At 42.4% G+C, this 20,379-nt stretch overlaps 1 protein-coding gene across 3 annotated transcripts in view; it reads right to left on the bottom strand.

The window, feature by feature from the left end:
- Positions 1-4,544: 4,544 nt before the first annotated feature.
- The window catches only part of LOC110538520 (alpha-1,6-mannosylglycoprotein 6-beta-N-acetylglucosaminyltransferase B), an 88,845-nt gene continuing 73,010 nt past the window's right edge, over positions 4,545-20,379 (bottom strand). For 2 of the 3 annotated variants that reach the window (XM_021625389.2, XM_021625388.2), the window contains exons 10-18: positions 20,135-20,268; positions 17,276-17,406; positions 16,462-16,467; positions 15,010-15,165; positions 14,757-14,903; positions 14,450-14,566; positions 10,059-10,133; positions 5,815-6,086; positions 4,545-5,504 (exon numbers count right to left, since the gene is read on the bottom strand). In XM_021625389.2, coding sequence (XP_021481064.2) covers positions 5,306-5,504; positions 5,815-6,086; positions 10,059-10,133; positions 14,450-14,566; positions 14,757-14,903; positions 15,010-15,165; positions 16,462-16,467; positions 17,276-17,406; positions 20,135-20,268 — 1,237 coding nt within the window. In that variant the 3' untranslated portion in view covers positions 4,545-5,305. The remainder of the gene's footprint in view (positions 5,505-5,814; positions 6,087-10,058; positions 10,134-14,449; positions 14,567-14,756; positions 14,904-15,009; positions 15,166-16,461; positions 16,468-17,275; positions 17,407-20,134; positions 20,269-20,379) is intronic. The other variant, XM_036938602.1, reaches the window with a different exon arrangement.

The following is a 20,379-nucleotide window of genomic DNA, read 5'->3' as shown; positions in this document are numbered from 1 at the left end:
ACATCTCCGGAGAAACCTGAAAATAGCTGTGCAGCGACACTCCCCATCCAACCTGACAGAGCTTGAGAGGATCTGCAGAGAAGAACGTGAGAAACTCCCCAAATACAGGTGTGCCAAGCTTGTAGCGTCATACCCATGAAGACTTGAGACTATAATCACTGCCAAAGTTGCTTCAACAAAGTACTGAGTAAAGGGTCTGTATATTTATGTAAATGTGATATTTCAGTTTCTCGTATTATAAATTTGCAAACAATTCTAAAAACCTGTTTTGCTTTGTCATTTTGAGGTATTGTGTTTAGATTGACAAGGGGAAAAAACTATTTAATCCATTTTAGAATAAGGCTGAACATTTAAAATAAGTCAAGGGGTCTGAATACTTTCTGAATGCACTGTACAGTGGTAAGAAAAAGTGTGTGAACCCTTTGGAAATACCTGCATTTCTGCATAAATTGGTCAGCAAATTTGATCTGATCTTCAGCAATAGACAAAATATAGTGTGCTTAAACTAATACCACACATTGTATTGTATTTTTCGTCACTATACTGAATACATCATTTAAACATTCAGTGTAGGTTGGAAAAAGTATGTGAACCCCTAGGCTAATGAGATGGGAGATGTTGGTTAGAGCTGCCTTGCCCTATAAAAAACACTTAGAGAATTTGAGTTTTCTATTCACAAGAAACATTGCCTGATGTGAACCATGCCTCAAACAAAGAGACTTCAGAAGACCTAAGATTAAACATTTTGACTTGCATAAAGCTGAAAAGGGTTACAAAAGTATCTCTAAAAGTCTTGATGTTCATCAGTCTACAGTAAGACAAATTATCTATAAATGGAGAAAGTTCAGCACTGTTGCTACTCTCCCTAGGAATGGCCTTCCTGCAAAGATGACTGCAAGAGCACTGAGCAGAATGCTCAATGAGGTTAAGAAGAATCCTAGTGTCAGTTAAAGACTTACCGAAATCTCTGGAACATGCTAACATCTCTGTTGACGAGTCTACGATACGTAAAACACTAAAGAATGGTGTTCATGGGAGGACACCACAGAAGAAGCCCCTGCTGTCCAAAAAAACATTGCTGCACATCTGAAGTTTGCAAAAGTGCACCTGGATGTTCCACAGTGCTACTAGGAAAATATTCTGTGGACAGATGAAACTACAGTTGAGTTGTTTGGAAGGAACACACAACACTGTGTGTAGAGAAAAAAAGGCACAGCACACCAACATCAAAGCCTCATCCCAACTGTAAGGTATGGTGGAGGGAGCATCATGGTTTGGGGCTGCTTTGCTGCCTCAGGGCCTGGACAGCTTGCTATCATCGACGGAAAAATGAATTCCCAAGTTAGGCTATCTGTCCACCAATTGAAGCTCAATGGAAGTTGGGTGATTCAACAGGATAACGACCCAAAACACAGAAGTAAATCAACAGAATGGCTTCAACAGAAAAAAATATGCCTTCTGGAGTGGTTCAGTCAGAGTCCTGACCTCAACCCAATTGCAATGCTGTGGCATGACCTCAAGAGAGCAGTTCACACCAGACATCCCAAGGATATTGCTTAGATGAAACAGTTTTGTGAAGAGAAATGATCCAAAATTCCTCTTGACCGTTGTGAAGGTCTGATCTGCAACTACTGAAAACTTTTGGTTGAGATTATTGCTGCCAAAGGAGGGTCAATCAGTTATTAAATCCAAGTGTTCACATACTTTTCCCACCCTGCACTGTGAATGTTTACATGGTATGTTCAATAAAGACATTAAAAAGTATAATTGTTTGTGTGTTATTAGTTTAAGCAGACTGTGTTTGTCTATTGTTGTGACCTAAATGAAAATCAGATACATTTTTATGATCAATTTCTGCAGAAATCCAGGTATTTCCAAAGGGTTTATATACTTTTTCTTGCCACTGTATGAAGCTTCATTCTTGTGTGTTTAATTTCTCATGTTTTTTATTTTCTGTATTGTTGAGGAAGAGCTTGTAAGCATTTCACTGTGAGGTCTACCTGTTGTATTCAGCGCATATGACAAATACAATTTGTTTTGATAAGACCTGTACAGTAAGCTGAAGGAGGGAGTTAAGTGAGCCAGAACTACTGCATGGCATTCAAATGACCCTTTCTACGTTTGGTTCTTGACCATGACCGTTGAACACTCTCCAGAAAACAACACAGGTATAAATTCAAAGACAGCCTCTTGAGAGTCAAGATGCTCCAACCTGTGCTGTTGGCTTTCTACAGTCTAATCCTCTTATCTCCTGACCAGCAGAGATACACTGTAGCTTATGAGATAATAATACATTATAGACCTCTCTGCTTTTTCAGTCCACTTTCACCTTGCAAAGTCATAATTAGACCGTTGCTGAACACATGGAGTTACACCAGCTGGGAAATGTGAACTGGCTATTACCTGCAGCATTAGAGAAACATCTATGGTCTGTAAAATAGTTATGTCATTGGCAAAGGTAGTGTGAGGGGATGGGGTTTTTCTTTAGTGACTACAGAGTCAGGACCTCAGATTAACATTTCAATCAAAAGGACGGTTGGGCGAAGGGAGAGCCTCCCCACTGGGCACAGACGTCAGTCAGTCTAGTTTTGATTTACATTTGGTTGAATTGTCAACTAACATGAATTCAACGTGAACTCAACAAAAAATATCACCATGTCATTGAATTTAGGTTCAAAGTTAGGAACAGGAAAAGCTCATCGGCTCCCTTGCCCCGTTCCCATCTCTATCCTCTCCTCCTCGCCATCCTTCAGTTCTCACTCCTGTCTGTGCTTTTTCAAGATAAAGTTCAACTTGAGTTCACAGACAGGAAAATGATGATTAGAATGGGCTTAAATGTGTCTCTCCATTAAACTCAGGTGACAATGGAGTATAAGCACCTTCATTAAGCTGGCAAATTCCAATCATCTTCTCTCAACATATCTCATTAAAACCTCTCTTATCTTGGCCAAGAGTGTTCAGCATTTCTGGAGCAGGTATGATGAGAATGTCTTTCACATCACCTCAGCCATTTTGTGCATGTCAGGCTAGCGTGGTAGAAAAAGTTGGCGGATTAATTCTGGCACTATAAAATGTTGTCATTAATTCCCATATCACCTAAATCATGTAACAAAAACATACCGTACAATATGCCGCAAGTCAACAAAGCAGTGTACTGTAGTTGTGATTCAAGTCAGTAGTAGATATATCTACTGGACAAAACATTAAAGGAAGAAAGATCCAATTGGAAAAAGTTTCTCATTGCAGATTGAAATGCACTTCAGAATGCACATATTTCACCATTCCATTAAAAAATGTACACTGTTGGACAGAATGAGCCATTTTCCTTTTTAATATCTGGATGGACTGCCACAAAACACTTGTGCAGACATGACGTTGGCGATAAAAGTTTGATATAGCTCTCAGGACTATGAATGGCCTGGTTCCCAACTCTGTATGGTAGACACCTGTTTGAAGTTAGAGCTTGCAGGTTTGCCTGGTAATGGCATCTTAATCAGGACAACCACAGGAGGGAGAAGACCATTGGAGGACAAACAGGATTTTGGAACTAAAACTTTGTTTGGTAATCAGAGCAGATTGTCTGTGTCAGTTAATGTCATTCTCTGAAATGATAGAATCAGTTATGTGTTTCAGAGTGTCTTCCATGTGTTTTATGAAAGAGTGATCTACTTGTCTATACCAGTGGAAGAATCGTAAAATTCACATCAGATGTTGTAGAAATGTCTCCGTCAGTTTCCTCACTAAATCCATATTGGTGCCTCTATATCAAAATATATGTAAATGAATACGAGTACATTATTGGCAGCCTCAACAAGTCAATGATGACGTTCATTTTACACCCAGGTCAGGGAATGGGAAATACTGATGAGAGCTATCAACCCTGTTGATTGCAAAGGGATAATTGAATGATTGTCTACAGTATATGGGCTTTCTCAACATCTACCTCCAGCTCAATCTCCCTCAGACAGACTGGGGCATGGACCGTCTCCCCTGCAAACTCACTTTACTGGGTCTCATCATGACATTGGGGTATGGCAACTGTGGAGTATAAGTTTGTGTTTGACGGTTACTTCAGTAAATCATTGGTGTCTACAAGACTGAAAATCCTGAAGTCAGACAGACAAAAATAGCAAAGAACTGTAGAGCTGCTGTTTGTGGTGAGATGAGTGAGAGGTGGGATCTTTTGCACCAAGAGCCATGGATAAGCCAACACTACTCTCCGTCCCAACAGAACTCACTAAGATCTGCACCATCTAAATGCAGCCTTCCACCCACTGGCAACCTTCTCACAATTTGTCTGTGGGTATTTAGGCACCACTCCATGAACTGAATGAGTCCAAGCCAACAGTGCCTGCAGAGAAATCACTAGCTCTGAAAGAAGTCATTAGAACATTCTTTTCCATTTGGCTTTGTGAAATTGACCAAAAAAGATGGATGACAGCTTTACACTCAATTGCTTTTCTAAATCTACAGACTCATTCATGTCTCAAGACGTAACCTGGCTCTGTTTTAGAGTTGTACCAGAGAAGAGTTGTACCAGAATGTTTCAATTGTCTTTTTTATTAATCAACACTTGTATGTACAAATATACTAATGTATGAGACATGGAAAATATTACATCTAGTAGTGCATCTACTGTACAAATATCCCAACTGCATTATGATCAAAGTATTTCACAGAACATTACATTCCATACAGTATCTGCATGTCACTTGAAGCAATGCAGATATTAGCAACTATAGCATTGCAGTACAATTATCAGGGATATCTTTTTGAATCCCCCCATTTCTGTGTTCCTCATAACTCCACCCCCTAACATTCCTGTTGTTGGACCCAATGTAGTCCATAAAGACTATTGTAAAACGTTCACCTTATAGCAGCGTCATCACTTTAGCAGGGTACAGTACAATCATGCATTTCCCTGAGATGCATTATGTCAGCCACACGTCTTGTTTGGCAGCAATTTTGTGGGTTTGGCGACCGGGTATTCTAGTCATTTCAGAATTGCCAATGCACTGAGCCTCCAGTCAGAGCAGCAGATAGGGAGTCTCATTGTAACATTATCCAGCTGTCCAGTTCCGTGAAGCATTCCCCCCTGTGCTATAATGATACCAGCAGTAATCTTTTGTACAGCTGCTCCTCTACCCCATGGCGACCGACCCTACTAGTTCCTCTGTGTCACCCACATTGACCTCCAGCAGGGGCCATCCTCCTCAGTGTCCCTCCCACCTATAAAAAGGGCCCCTGGGATGGCCAAGGCTGAGGGAGTGGTGGCAGGTCATCTTCCCCCAGGTGCTGGTCACAGTCATAAGCAGTCCCTGCACAGCGCCACCTGGCCCTTACGGTAGTCCCTGCAGGGACAGAGGCGGTGGTACTTGGTGTTGGCCCCGGCACAGCTGAACAGCAGAGGGTCTTTCTGGAGGCCACACTCACTACTCTCCACTGAGAAAGCTGGGAAGATGTGGTTGATCTCAGCCTCCACCCCCTCACACTGCACTTCCAGTCTGGGCGGAGACACCAGAGAGATATTTCTTTATACATCATTATTCATATTAAGTGATGTGATTTACATTATAATCAATGTTTTAAAAAAGGCTTCATAAATGACTATCAATATTCATTGCACCAAAGCACATTGGGTAGTGCATTAGAATGAGGGAGGATATTCATAAGAATTTAAGATGCTCATATTCATTGTTTGTTTCCTCAGTGATTGTGCTGTATAATATGCTGAATGTTAAATTACAAGATGAATGTTGTGTAACAGATGGTGGTGCGATCACATGGTGGTGGAGGGAGGAAGCAGCAGCTCACCCACTGAAGGCCTCTTTGATATTGATGAAGCGGTAGAAGGCGGGCTCACAGATCAGGCCTGCGCTCTGGCACGCATCTATACATGACTGGCCCTCCAGGGAGGCCAGCAGCCTCAGGGCGCTAAGCGGTGGCCAGGAGGGGGGATTGCTGATGTTGGAGGCCCAAGCCAGGGCACTGGAGTTGGGCAGCAGGACAAAGGGGCTGGGGGGGCTGCCTGGCCAACTGCTGGAGGTATTCGCTGAGGGAAATGGAGCTTCGAGTGCACAGAATTCCTGCAGAGTACAATACAACAGAATAACTACACAATCTGGCTATTGTGTAGTTAGTTAATCTGGCTATTCAGCATTACATTCATCAATCAATTCTACTGTAGCCTACATTCAGCATTGAAGCGGCAGGTAGCCTCGTGGTTAGAGCGTTGAGCCAGTAACCAAAATACCCAAGCCGACAAGGTGAAAAATCTGTCGGTGCCGTTGAGCAAGGCTTAACCCTAATTTGCTCCAGGTGGGCTGTACTAATATGACTGACCCTGTAAAACAACACATTTCACTGCACCTGTCCTGTGTGTAATTCAGCTGTGAACTATACATTCATTTATTTGCTATACATTCTGATGGGTTCTGATTTTTACAGAATAATAAAAGCAGCATCACCATAGCTCTTATGACATACACATTGCCTTCCAGCCTCCTGGAATAATATGAATATACAGTACCAGTCAAAAGTTTAGACACACCAACTCATTCAAAGGTTTCTTTATTTTTACTATTTTCTACACAAGTAAAATAGTGAAGACATCAAAACCAGGAAATAACACATATGAAATCATGCAGTAAACAAATCAAAATATATTTTATATTTGAGATTCTTCAAAGTAGCCACCCTTTGCCTTGACAGCTTTGAAAACTATTGGCATTCTCTCAACCAGCTCATGAGGTAGACACCTGGAATGCATTTCAATTAACAGGTGTGTGTTGTTAATTTGTGGAATTTCTTTCCTTCTTAATGCGTTTGAGTCAATCAGTTGTGTTGTGACAAGTTAGGGGTGGTATACAGAAGACAGAAGCCTTATTTGGTAAAAGACCAAATCCATATTATGACAAGAACAGCTCAAATAAGCAAAGAGAAACGACAGTCCATCATTACTTTAAGACATGAAGGTCAGTCAATACGTAAAATTAATAACTTTTAAAGTTTCTTAAGTGTAGTCACATAAACCATCAAGCACTATGATGAAACTGGCTCTCATGAGGACCGCCACAGGAAAGGAAGACCCAGAGTTACCTCTGCTGCATTAGAGTTAACTGCACCTCAGATTGCAGCCCAAATAAATGCTTCCGAGTTCAAGTAACAGACACATCTCAACAACTGTTCAGAGGAGACTGGGTGAATCAGGCCATTGTCGAATTGCTGCAAAGAAACCACTACTAAAGGACACCAATAAGAAAAAGTGGCTTGCTTTGGCCAAGAAACATGATCAATGGACATTAGACCGGTGCAAATCTGGCCTTTGGTCAAATCCAAATTTGCGAGTTTTGTTTCCAGCCGCCATGTCTTTGTGAGACACAGAGTAAGTGAACGGATTATCTCTGCATGTGGGGTTCCCACCGTGAAGCATGGAGGAGGTGGTGTGATGGTGCTTTGTTGGTGACACCGTCTGTGATTTATTTTGAATTCAAGACACACTTAACCTGCATGGCTACCATAGCATTCTGCTGCGATATGCCATCCCATCTGGTTTGCATTGAGGGGGACTATCATTTGTTTTTCAACAGGACAATGACCCAAGACACCTCCAGGCTGTGTGAGAGTTATTTGACTAAGAAGGTGAGTGATGGAGTGCTGCGTCAGATGACCTGGCTTCCACAATCACCCAACCTCCACCCAATTGAGATGGTTTTGGATGAGTTGGACCGCAAAGGGAAATAAAAGTAGCTAACAAGTGCTCAGCATATGTGAGAACTCCTTCAAGACTGTTGGAAAAGCATTCCAGGTGAAGCTGCTTGAGAGAATGCCAAGAGTATGCAAAGCTGTCATCAAGAATCTAAAATATATTTTGATTTGATTAACACTTTTTGGTTTACTACATGATTCCATACATGTTATTTCATTATTTTCTACATTGTAAAAACTAAGAAAAACTAATGAATGAGTAGGTGTGTCAGAACTTTTGACTGGTACTGTATATACACACATACCGGTATACATAATTTTGATAGCAGGACACTGTAAAGTCCATTATCCCTCTGAAGAGTATGAATCCTAAGCAACCTGCCTACACATAGTTTGAAGAACAACATAGCTACTGTAGTAGGTCGAAGCTGTGTGCTGGAAACCCTAGGTAGAGCATGGGTGAAAAAGGCAATGTGGTGTTCATGGGAATTTCCTTTATTTTTTCAGCTTTCAGACCAATGCCTTTTCTCACTTAAAACCTTGTTTTTAAATTCCAAGGTTTTTACACTGGAAGGTGATTATGCAACATTATTACACAACATAATTAAGCAATAAGGCCCGGGAGGGTGTGGTATATGGCCAATATACCACAGCTAAGGACTGTTCAACATCTCATCCACTATTTGTATCAGTTTGAATCACTTTCAATGGGGGCATTTATTTGGAAGGTGAACCGCAAATTCCACTATTGTGGCTAGCTTCACACAGGTGTCCGAGACAGAGTTGAAAAATATCCAACACTTGGCAGAGTTGTTAGTTTGGCACTGTGTAAGAGTGTCCTGGAATGTATTATGGATATTAAAGTGATGAGTTTCTCTGATGCTAGCAAGAATGGATTTGCACCGCTTACATATTCTTTCAGAAATGCTACAAGAAGGTAGCATCTTTGGCACTTAACGGACAGAAATGAGCACATGAGAGCGATAAATGATAAATTGACAAAAAAAACTGTTATACCTACAAAATGTAGTCAATCTGGCATTTTTTAAATCCCGATGGTCGCTTTATGGACGCTATAGTCCCGTTTTAATCCAACGTCTAGAATTTTAGCTAGGTAGGCACAAGACATACTCTGTTATGTGGTTCTCAGTAATGGCTCATGACAAGAGGCGTGTTGAGTACCTCCAATCAAGTTGATTTGCGAATTTTCATTGAGATTGGTGTCATATTGGCTTAGATATGATGGTTGGGAGATTTGAATTTAACACTGAACTATCGTCATGTCTACAATACAGTTATGCCACCAATAATCAAATGAGTTTCAGGCAGGAATCAACCCTGGGAGAGCACCTCCCCCAGTCGGTCCTATTCATAAGAAACAGGTAATAATATTTCTGCGACATCTTCCTCTGACCCCCAGTCCGGTTTATTAAACAGGCTCCCAGCGCCCTGCTGCAATAACCAGGCCTCTTCCACTCCACCACACCACAGCCCCCCAGCCCTGGGCTACTGCTCAACAGGAAAACAGGGCGAGCGATCAGACACCTCATCCGGAATCTGTGTGTGTGTGTGTGTGTGTGAGAAAGCAGTATAAAAATTCTCAATAAAGAATCCGTGAGGATCATGGGGGTCAGTGCTGCCCACGGAGGAGGATAGAAGGGTTGTCGCTGATTGGGAGTCTGGGCTCGTACATGCCAGGCGGGCAGTCTCAGTCAGTCACAGCCCACTGAGCACACTACTCTGTGTGTGATGGACAGATGGGGGAGTGGATCAGAGCTGGGCATAGGCCACCCTATTTCCCCTTTTCTCCCACTGCCTTAACCAGACTGGAAGACAAGCCCCTCGGTGCATCGCACAAATCATCTCAGCATGATGAACGTACTGGAGCATGACAATGTGTGTAATTGTGCAAAGAAATATTAAAAGGCTTTTAGTGTGTGCGTGGTTGTGTGTGTGGACGTGTTTAACTATACTTGTGGGAAGCAGAAGTCCCCACAAGATTAATAAACAAAAACATTTGACCGACTGGGGACATTTTGTTCATCCCCACAAGGTCAAATGCTATTTCTAGGTGGTTTGGGTGTAAGGTTAGAATTAGTGTTAGGTTTAGAATTAGGTTCAGGGTTTGGAGCTAGGGTTAGTTTTAGGGTTAGGGAAAAGAAGATTTTGAATGAACTGAATTATGTGTCCCCAGGAGGTTAGTTAAACAGGACTGTGTGTGTGTACGTTGGCTCTTTTATATGTATACAGTACAGTGTGACTTCATCTTGCCTGTGCATAAATAAATGTGGATGAGGTTGGCTGCACCATCTCCGGGGTAATGAAGGCCGGTGTATGCAACACAAACCCACCTGGTTCTGGATGTAAGCATGCACTCTCTCCAGCATCCCCTCACATGTGTACTCATAGGGCAGATATGGCTCCACCTGCAGAAAGGAAATCATACACCGTCACACACCATCGGCTTTAGACCTCCAACACCACAGCCGTAATAGTACTGCAACGGTTTACCGTTAATCAAAGCTGACGTATTCATTAAGGTCACTGTGAACGGCTTCATTATGAGCTGCTTCATATTAGAATCAATGACCTCATACATCACAGGTGACAGCCTTTGACTTGATTTCATTACTCTATTAACATGGACTACATCAATATGACAAACAATGGATTAAGCTGACAATCGCCCACAGGTTATGTACGAGCTGCTAAACCGAATGTCTGAATCTTTTTAACAACTCACTGGGAGGATGTGATGACCATCCCACTTTTGACCTTTACCAGATGATGTGAAAACTTTCTCCAGAGCTGGCACATTTCATAGAGTTACAGGTGAGAACGTATGTTACATACACGACAGATGCTGTGACACTGCAGTGAAAACAGCACAGAGAAGGCATCTCTTTTCAATGCAGCAGCAAACACACGTTAGTCATCAGTGTCAAAGGATGAAGCCTGCAGGTCAATGCTTTCTATTTTGCTGTTTTCCAAAGCCTATTTGGGTTAGATTACATAAATAAGTATGATACATGGAGGAGTGGGAAATGTTCAATCAGTGTGATGGTACTGTAGTCCCATTCCACATCACCTAACCTAAGATGTCTGTGCCATTTAAAAGAGATCTCATTGTTTACCATCAGGCCTCTCAGAGGCACTTGGGCTTTTAAACTGATAAATGGTTCCTTTTAGCATTCACTTCCTTTTAGCCCTCACTTACTCGTTTATTTCATCTGAGTTTAATGAAATGTATCTGGCACCTCATCATCTATTCCAGAATGCAATTTGCCTTTTGGGCATCTTTATATAATGGAAAGAAAGGAACAGGAAAAAAACTGCTCTCCAGGGAGTCGGAAATGAATTCAGCTTTAGAATACATGAACATCTCTAAACCGACCGCATTTACTGCAAACATACTCATCATGTCTGACCAGTATACCTGATTACAATATCTCCAGTGGTGTAAAGTACTTAAGTAAAAATACTACAAAGTATTACTTAAGTCGTTTTTTTATGGGGTATCTGTACTTTAATTTACTATTTAAAGAAAATAAAAGAATGTACTTTTTACTCCATACATTTTCCCTGACATTTTCCCTGACACCCAAAAGTACGAGTTACATTTCAAATGCTTAGCAGGACAGACATATTTGCCAATTCACACACTTATCATGAGAACAACCCTGGTTATCCCTACTGCTTCTGCCTCAGTAAACACAAATGCTTGGTTTATGAATTATGTCTGAGTGTTGAGGTGTGCCTCTGGCTATCTGTAAAATAATAAAGCAAGAAAATCATGCCATCTGGTTTGCTTAATATAAGGAATGTGAAATTATATATAAGTATAATTAAAACCAAATCCTTTTAGACTTTTACTGGGTGACTTTCACTTTTACTAGTCATTTTCTATTTAAGTATCTTTACTTTTACTCAAGTATGACAATTGGGTACTTTTTACACCAGTGAATACCACAGGGATTAGTATAGTTGTTCACCCACATTGGATCAAAGAGGGGACATGTTTTTCTTCACCTTCAGTGTGTACTGTATAGCACAGTGCATTTGGAAAGTATTCAGACCCCTTGACTTTTTCCTCATTTTGATACAGCCTTATTCTAAAATGTATTACATTAATTTCCCCTAATCAATCTACACACAATACCCCATAATGACAAATTAAAAACAGATTTTTAGACATTTTTGCAAATGTACAATTTTTTTTTTTTTTTTTTGGGGGGGGGGGGGGGGAATATCACATTTACATAAGTATTCAGACCCTGTTTTACTCAGTACTTTGTTGAAGCATCTTTGGCAGTGATTACAGCCTTCCGTCTTCTTGGGTATGATGCTATAAGCTTGGCACACAAGTATTTGGGGAGTTCCTACCACTTCTCTGCAGATTCACTCAAGCTCTGTCAGGTTGGTTGGGGAGCATCGCTGCATAGCTATTTTCAGGTCTCTCCAAAGATGTTTGATGGGGTTCATGTCCGGGCTCTGGCTGGGCCACTCAAGGACATTCAGAGACGTGTCCCGAAGCCACTCCTGCGTTGTCTTGGCTGTGTGCTTAGGGTCGTTGTACTGTTGGAAGGTGAACCTTCACCCCCAGTCTGAAGGTCCTGAGGGCTTTGGAGCAGGTTTTGATCAAGGATCTCTCTGTACTTTTCTCTGTTCATCTTTCCCTCGATCCTGACTAGTCTCCCAGTCCCTGCTGCTGAAAAACATCCCCACAGCATGATGCTGCCATCACCATGCTTCACTGTAGGGATGGTGCCAGGTTTCCTCCAGGCTTGGCATTCAGGCCAAAGAATTCAATCTTGGTCTCATCAGACCAGAGAATCTTGTTCCCCATGGTCTGAGAGTCCTTTAGGTGCCTTTTGGCAAACTCTAAGCCGGCTGTCATTTGTCTTTTACTGAGGAGTGGCTTCCGTCTGGCCACTCTACCACAAAGGCCTAATTGGCGGAGCGCTCTAGAGATGGTTGGCCACTGTGTTCTTGGGGACCTTCAATGCTACATCATTTTTTTGGTATCCTTCCCCAGATCTGTGCCTCGACACAATCCAGTCTCGGAGCTCTACGGACAATTCCTTTGACCTCAGGGCTTGATTTTTGCTCTGACTTGCACTGTCAACTGTGGGACCTTACTGTATATAAACAGGTTTGTGCCTTTCCAAATCATGTCCAATCAATTTAATTTGCCACAGGTAGACTCCAATCAAGTTGTAGAAACATCTCAAGGATGATCAATGGAAACAGGATGCACCTGAGCTCAATTTCGAGTCTCATAGCAAAGGGTCTGAATACTTGTAAATGTAAAATGTGACATGTTTTTATTTGTAATAAACTTGCTAACATAAAAAACTGTTTTCACTTTGTCATTATGGGGTATTGTGTGTAGATTGATGAGGAAACTAATTTATTTAATACATTTTAGAATAAGGCTGTAATGTAACAAAATGTGGAAAAAGTCAAGGGGTCTGGGGCCTCCCGGGAGGCGCAAAGGTTACCCAAGGCGTCACTACAGACCCGGGTTCGATCCTAGGCTGTATCACAACCAGCCGTGAACGGGAGTCCCATAGGGCGGCGCACAATTGGCCCAGTGTCGTCCAGGATAGGGTGGGTTTGACAGGGGGGAGCCTTACTTTGCTCATTGCACTCTAGTGACTTCTTGTGGCGGGCCAGGTGCCTACAGCCTGACTTTGGTCATCAGTTGAACGGTGTTTCCTCCAACACATTGGTGTGGATGGCGTCCGGGTTTAGTGGGCGGGTGTTAAGGAGCGTGGTTTGGCGGGTCATGATTCGCCTCTCCCGAGCTCGTTGAGGAGTTGCAGCGATGAGACAAGATCGTAATGGGATATGACGAAAAAAGTGGGGTAAAAAATTCATATTACAAAAAATGTCAAAGTCAAGGGGTCTAAATACGTTCTGAATGCACTGTATATCAACATAATGAGAAGTGCTTGTGTCCTGTATTATTTTGTTGTTTTGTTTTCCTCCTGCCCCTCTCCTCCACTCCTAACCCATTACATGCACGTGTTCTACCACAGCATTACGTCAAGTAGATGCTCCATTTTGGTTCCCTCAGCAGCAAGTCTGGGCTATTTTTTAACCTACCATTATTCCCCGCGTGGTGGGGGATTGATTGGACGTACCTTGCATGTTGGCCTGGTGACAGATTGAGCACAGCATGATAGATTAATATCATCTCCAGTAGACAATGGTTAGTGCCTGGAGAAGACAGTATGGGCCCTCTGGAAGACTGCCATACTAACCCAGGTGTCTGCTGCCCAGTTTACCTACTAAGCAACTCCATCTCTGAGGCAATTAGGACTAAAGCCCTTGGAAGGAGCCAGCTATGCAGTTTGCAGTTACACTGGATCCTGTGACTAACAGCTCAATTAGCAATGTGAGAGAGAAGTGGGTCACAACTGGAAATACAGTCTGTGGGAGAGGAGATTATATACCTCCACGGCACCATTAATCATATGCGTAGGTAATGTTAATACTCAAGACTTTCTTTGACATGAGATGCAGTGAAGATAATACATCTGAAAGGTCATTTGTCTCTGAACAGCCACGCTTATCTCAGTGAAAATCATGTGGTCCTCTGTAGCCAGAATAGTGGGTTTGATTCCCGGGACCATCCATACTTAAAATGTATACACACATGACTAAGTCGCTTTGGATAAAAGCGTCTGCTAAATGGCATATATTATATTATCATCTCAAGTAAAATTAGCATACTAACTTTGGTCCTCATGATGTCCCGTATGGCAGACTCAAACTCTTGGGAGTTGTTGAAATCCACCGTGATGACATGTGGCCTGCCTATATACTGCTCAGCATAGGGATGCTGTGAGGAGACCTGATGGAGGAATTAACACAATACTATATCAGTCAATACAGTCTCCATCCAGACAATACATGGACACAGCCACGAGCAGAGAAGCACACGAGTCAGGTTGAGGCCTACCTTGCACTAATTCACTGACTAACATTCATTTTCTCAACAGTATGGAGACAGTCCAATGCCACCACAGAGACAACCTGCTCACCTGTCTGGAAGTGGGCTTCCCTCTGAAGAACTCATGGTTGAGGGAACTGTGGGACGGCTTAAACTTGGGCTGCAGGAAGATGCAGCCGTTGGCTATGGCCTCTAAAGGGGCTGGCCCTTCGTATGGGAAGCCAAACCCAATGAAGAGCTTGTTTGAGAGAGGAAAAGAAAAAGATGAACCAAACTGCTGCTGTTTACTGGCAACTTGTACTTGAAGTATATTATATATAAAAAGGTATTGAAACCCTCCATACCTTGGCCTTTCTGAGCAGCTGCTGCAGCTCTTGTTGGGGCAGCAGGCCGTGGTTTTTGACAAAAGCAGGCACCTCTGGAGGGCGCTGTGTCTCATAATAGACAGTCCCATGGATATCCATGTAGCGGTGCAGAATGGCCAGGAACCTTTCCTTACCCTATGAGCCAATGGAACAAATGGTTAGGACGGACTGGGCACACAGTATAATCTACCTGTCAAATCTATCCCAAATATGCAGAATGTAACTCCTTTTTTGAACCAATTCTGTAAGAATTCAAAGGTCTTCTCAAACATAAAGTTATGTTCAGTGTGTTGGTTGCAGGCATAACCAAGACAGGGGCAAACATGTTATTCATGACATTGGCTGTCAGCCTCTTCCACTTAGAGATTCCTCCATATTATCTGTGTCACCCTCCTGGGACTGAAGAGCAAGGGAGAATGTGCTCAACCTGTGAAGACTACAGTAGCATGGAGGTCATCTCTCTAAAGAGTTTAAAAAAAAACTTGACTGATAGGCCTCTCACCCTGGAGAGCTTCTGATTGGTGCAGGGCAGTGTGGACAGAAGCCTGTATGACTGACTGTTACTAGGATTAGTGGGGTGGCTACTGTAACCTCTGGTGCATATAGTCTGGCATAGCCAATTAGAGGGGTGATCTGACTTCCTACACCAAGCAACAGCAGCACCAGGGGCAAATGACACGAGAATGACCATAGAGTGTGAAGAGAAAGCATGGGTATCACCTTGGCTACAGCAGCACACTGGTCACTGATCATAGAGATGTATTGGGTGAGCATTATTTACATATAGTGGTGAGAATGTTGTATCCTTCAAATCTTCAGTGGCATACTTAGCCTAACATAGAACATTTGTGCTGAAAAACAATAGAAATAAATATGCATGAGCTTTCCCTCTGTAGACTAAGAACCCTTCTACCAACAGTTGTAAATAGAACCACTGATGTCATTGCAGATGCTCCATATAAAAGAGCACACAAAGTAAAACTATCATTAGTAGAGAGCTGACATTCTGAGTATTGATTAAAACTACACCTTTTGTATTTTCCTAAACCTGTTATAGGGCAGCAGTTTATTGATCTGACAGGGGGGTGACAGAAGATGCAGATAGACCAGGATGAACGCATAACAAACCTCAGGCCTTTTTATAAAAACCCTTGTCTCTTTATGGTAGATAAAGATGATTCACCTGAAACATCTTTCTGTGTCTGAAGAGCTAAAGCTGCTGACTCATTCCAAAATAATTGTAGTTAACTGTCTGGCACATTTAATGGAACATTAACGCATTCATTGTGCATGAACAGTATCAATCTCTATAATAGGAATCTGCAAGGAAACCAAACACCAGGGACAGTCCATACTACGGCTCAATGTAAAACAAAGTTTCAGAGGGTGTTCAAAATGTCAATCATTGACAGGAAGTGCAGGTATCCTTACTTGGAGCTGGAGATGATCCATCAACATGACATGAGAGCAGAATAGGAGGAAACCATGTGGGAAGGAGAAAAGACAAGAGAGAGTGAGTGGGAGAGATAAAATGATAGTCATGTTGTCTCCTTGTGGACATACAGCTGTAGTACAACACATAGCTGACAAGCATGTGAACCGGAGAGCTGAGGATGATGCCAGAAGCAGTGAGGGGTAGTCAGTGTCGAGGGAGGGCCAGACACAGATGGCATTCACACTCATAAATATTATACCTTGCACGCCGTACCTCAGACTGTTCAGAGTGAGGGGGAATTCAATAAGCGTAGAGAGTGAGAGAACAAATGCAGCTGATTCAACCACGGGGAGGCGGCCAGACACATGAATAAGTGATGCCTTTTTCCTGTAGCTTGGACAGAGAATTTACGCTAAACAAAAACAATTGCCGCTTCCACAACACTCACACCTCTCTGGGTGTACATCCACAATACCTGGTGGATTGAAGTGTCATGCTTGGCAGATAGGAGAGAATAACTTAGGCACGTTTCAGCTTGTCTCTGGAAGTGGGATGCACTCCATTTATCCATTTATCACATCATGACAGAATACACTGCAGTGTATAACAGACTGCTGACTGTTGTGTAAATATGTTGAGACGCCACCTCAACTGGACTGCACATCTTAGTAGGGAAAAAAGTCATTTGTTTGTTGATATCTTGTAGACAGGAGCAGGTGATACGCCCATTGGGGTGTCAGTCAAATGCACTCAGCAATATGGTTTTCTTTAGAGGTTCTAGAAATTGAACATTTATATCCATATGATCACCTTCCACATGCTGGCCTCTTTGCCGTACACCACTGCCATGCTGTCCACCTTGTTCCTCTGGATGCTCAGCCTCTCTGTGTCGTTCAGCTCCTCAGCCACAAAACCCATGAAGGAGTTGTCGGGAGTGTGCGCTGTAAGGGACGAACATAGCAAAGTGTCAAGCTCAATAAGTCAAAGTAACAACGTGCTCTGAGAGTCGGGAAGCAAGTGCAGGGAGTGAGTGTTTTAATAAAATAAACAGAACATAATACAAATACAAAACAAGAAAAACTAACTGCACACAGACATGAAACAGAAACAATAACGCCTGGGGAAGTAACCAAAAGGAAGTGACATACAGTTGAAGTCGGAAGTCTACATACACTTAGGTTGGAGTCATTAAAACTCAAACCACCCCACAAATGTCTTGTTTACAAACTATAGTTTTGGCAAGTCAGTTAGGACATCTTACTTTGCACATGACACAAGTAATTGTTCCAACAATTGTTACAGACAGATTATTTCACTGTATCACAATTCCAGTGGGTCAGAAGTTTACATACACTAAGTTGGCTGTGCCTTTTAACAGTTTGGAAAACTCCAGCAAATTATATCATGACTTTAGATGCTTCTGATAGGCTAATTGACATCATTTGAGTCAATTGGAGGTGTACCCGTGGATGTATTTCAAGGCCTACCTTCAAACTCAGTGCCTGTTTGCATGACACATGGGAAAATCAAAAGAACTCGCCCCAAAAAATTGTAGACCTCCACAATTCTGGTTCATCCTTGGGAGCAATTTCCAAACGCCTGAAGGTACCACGTTCATCTGTACAAACAATAGTACGCAAGTATAAACACCATGGGACCACGCAGCCGTCACATCACTTAGGAAGGAGACGCGTTCTGTCTCCTAGAGATGAACCTACTTTGGTGCGAAAAGTGCAAATCAATCCCAGAACAACAGTAAAGGACCGTGTGAAGATTCTGGAGGAAACAGGTACAAAAGTTTCTATATCCACAGTAAAATGAGTCCTATATCGACATAACCTGAAAGGCCACTCAGCAAGGAAGAAGCCACTGCTCCAAAACCGCCATTAAAAAGCCAGACTACGGTTTGTAACTGCACATGGGGACAAAGATCATACTTTTTGGAAAAATGTCCTCTGGTCTGATGAAACAAAAATAGACCTGTTTGGCCATAATGACCATCGTTATGTTTGGAGGAAAAAGGGGGATGCTTGCAAGCTCAAGAACACCATCCCAACCGTGAAGCACGGGGTTGGCAGCATCATGTTGTGGGGGTGCTTTGCTGCAGGATGGACTGGTGCACTTCACAAAATAGATGGCATCATGAGGAAGTAAAATGATGTGGATATATTGAAGCAACATCTCAAGACATCAGTCAGGAAGTTAAAGCTTGGTCACAAATGGGTCTTCCAAATGGACAATGACCCCAAGCATACTTCCAAAGTTGTGGCAAAATGGCTGAAGGACAACAAAGTCAAGATATTGGAGTGGCCATCACAAAGGCCTGACCTCAATGTGTGGGAAGGAACTGAAAAAGTGTGTGCGAGCGAGGAGGCCTACAAACCTGACCTCGTTACATCAGCTCTGTCAGGAGGAATGGGCCAAAATTCACCCAATTTATTGTGGGAGGCTTGTGGTAGGCTACCTGAAACGTTTGACCCAAGTTAAAATTATTTAAGGCAATACACTCAATTAGTATTTGGTAGCATGTAAACTTCTGACCAACTGGGAATGTGATGAAATAAATGAAAGCTGAAATAAATCATTCTCTCTACTATTATTCTGACATTTCACATTCTTAAAATAAAGTGGTGATCATAACTGACCTAAGACAGGGAATTTTTACTAGGATTAAATGTCAGGAATTGTGAAAAACTAAGTTTAAATGTATGTAAACTTCCAACTTCAACTGTATATAGGGCAGGTAATCAAGAAAGTGATGGAGTCCAGGTGAGTCTGAAGACCTGCAGGTGCACGTAACGATGGTGACAGGTGTGCACCATAACGAGCAGCCTGGTGATCTAGAGGCCGGAAAGGGAGCACACGTGACAGCCAAACACTAAACTAAATATTGACATTCAGTTTCAGATGAAAGTCAGAAGCATGTTGAGTAAGTTGTAGGAATATAGAGACAGTGGTTAAAGGAATTGATTGGGCCAGCTGGGACCACATCACCTAAGAGAAGGACAGTGGTCACTCTATAAACCAGGAAACAAAGCAAGGCCTGAGTATTCCCAGTAAACATAAAAAACAAAATAGCCATGAGAATCATATATATATATATATATATATATATATATATATATATATATATATATATATATATATATATATATATATATATATAAATAAATAACGTGTTCCTATTTCAAACCCAATATGAGTGTGGCTTGCAATTACAATGTGTTTTTCCAAAACGGCAATACTTCCACAGAAGCTATGCTCACTGAGTTAATTGGAAGAGCACAAACACAGCTGAAGTCTCCTCTCCTTCCACTGATCCCAGCTGGATGTTTGAGCTCTGCGTGCGTGCGTGCCAGTGAGAGCCTATGGTGCTAAGTTCTAGTGTCTAGCTCTAGGCATCTGTTTGGCCACAACTGCTGTTACCCTCCCAAGCTCCTTCTCGTCTCTCTGACCCTGAGCTTCCACTATGAGAGGCCAGAGGCCCACACAAGTGCCCCACAACATCTGTGCCCACACACACACACTCCAAAAGCCAAACCTCCACTAAAATCCCTATTACCCTTTCCTACTTTCTCTCTTTCTGAGGTTGATACCTGATAAACAAGCGCAACACCATTCCCCTCACATCCAGTGTCAAAAGAGAGATTATGCTCAGAGTTCACTCACGGAACATGGTCATGTACTGCCTGCAGTTGAGGTTCCAGTAGCCCCAGTTGGTCCTGTAGCCGTGCAGGGTGGCGTAGTCCTCATGGTTGTATGCCGGCTCTGTGCCAAATGTGTCAATCACACGGATGTGGCACCTGAGAGACAGAGGAAAGAGGTGGGAGAATGAATGGGTTCTGTATGTCAAAATAGCAGAACATAGATAGACATTGCCTCCTGTTGCGATGAAAATACTATTTATCTGGTAA

The sequence above is a fragment of the Oncorhynchus mykiss genome, chromosome 12, assembly GCF_013265735.2.
Source record: "Oncorhynchus mykiss isolate Arlee chromosome 12, USDA_OmykA_1.1, whole genome shotgun sequence".
NCBI classification, from domain to species: domain Eukaryota; kingdom Metazoa; phylum Chordata; class Actinopteri; order Salmoniformes; family Salmonidae; genus Oncorhynchus; species Oncorhynchus mykiss.
Note: the sequence above shows the minus strand (reverse complement) of the source record. Positions and strands in the feature narration are given on the sequence as shown.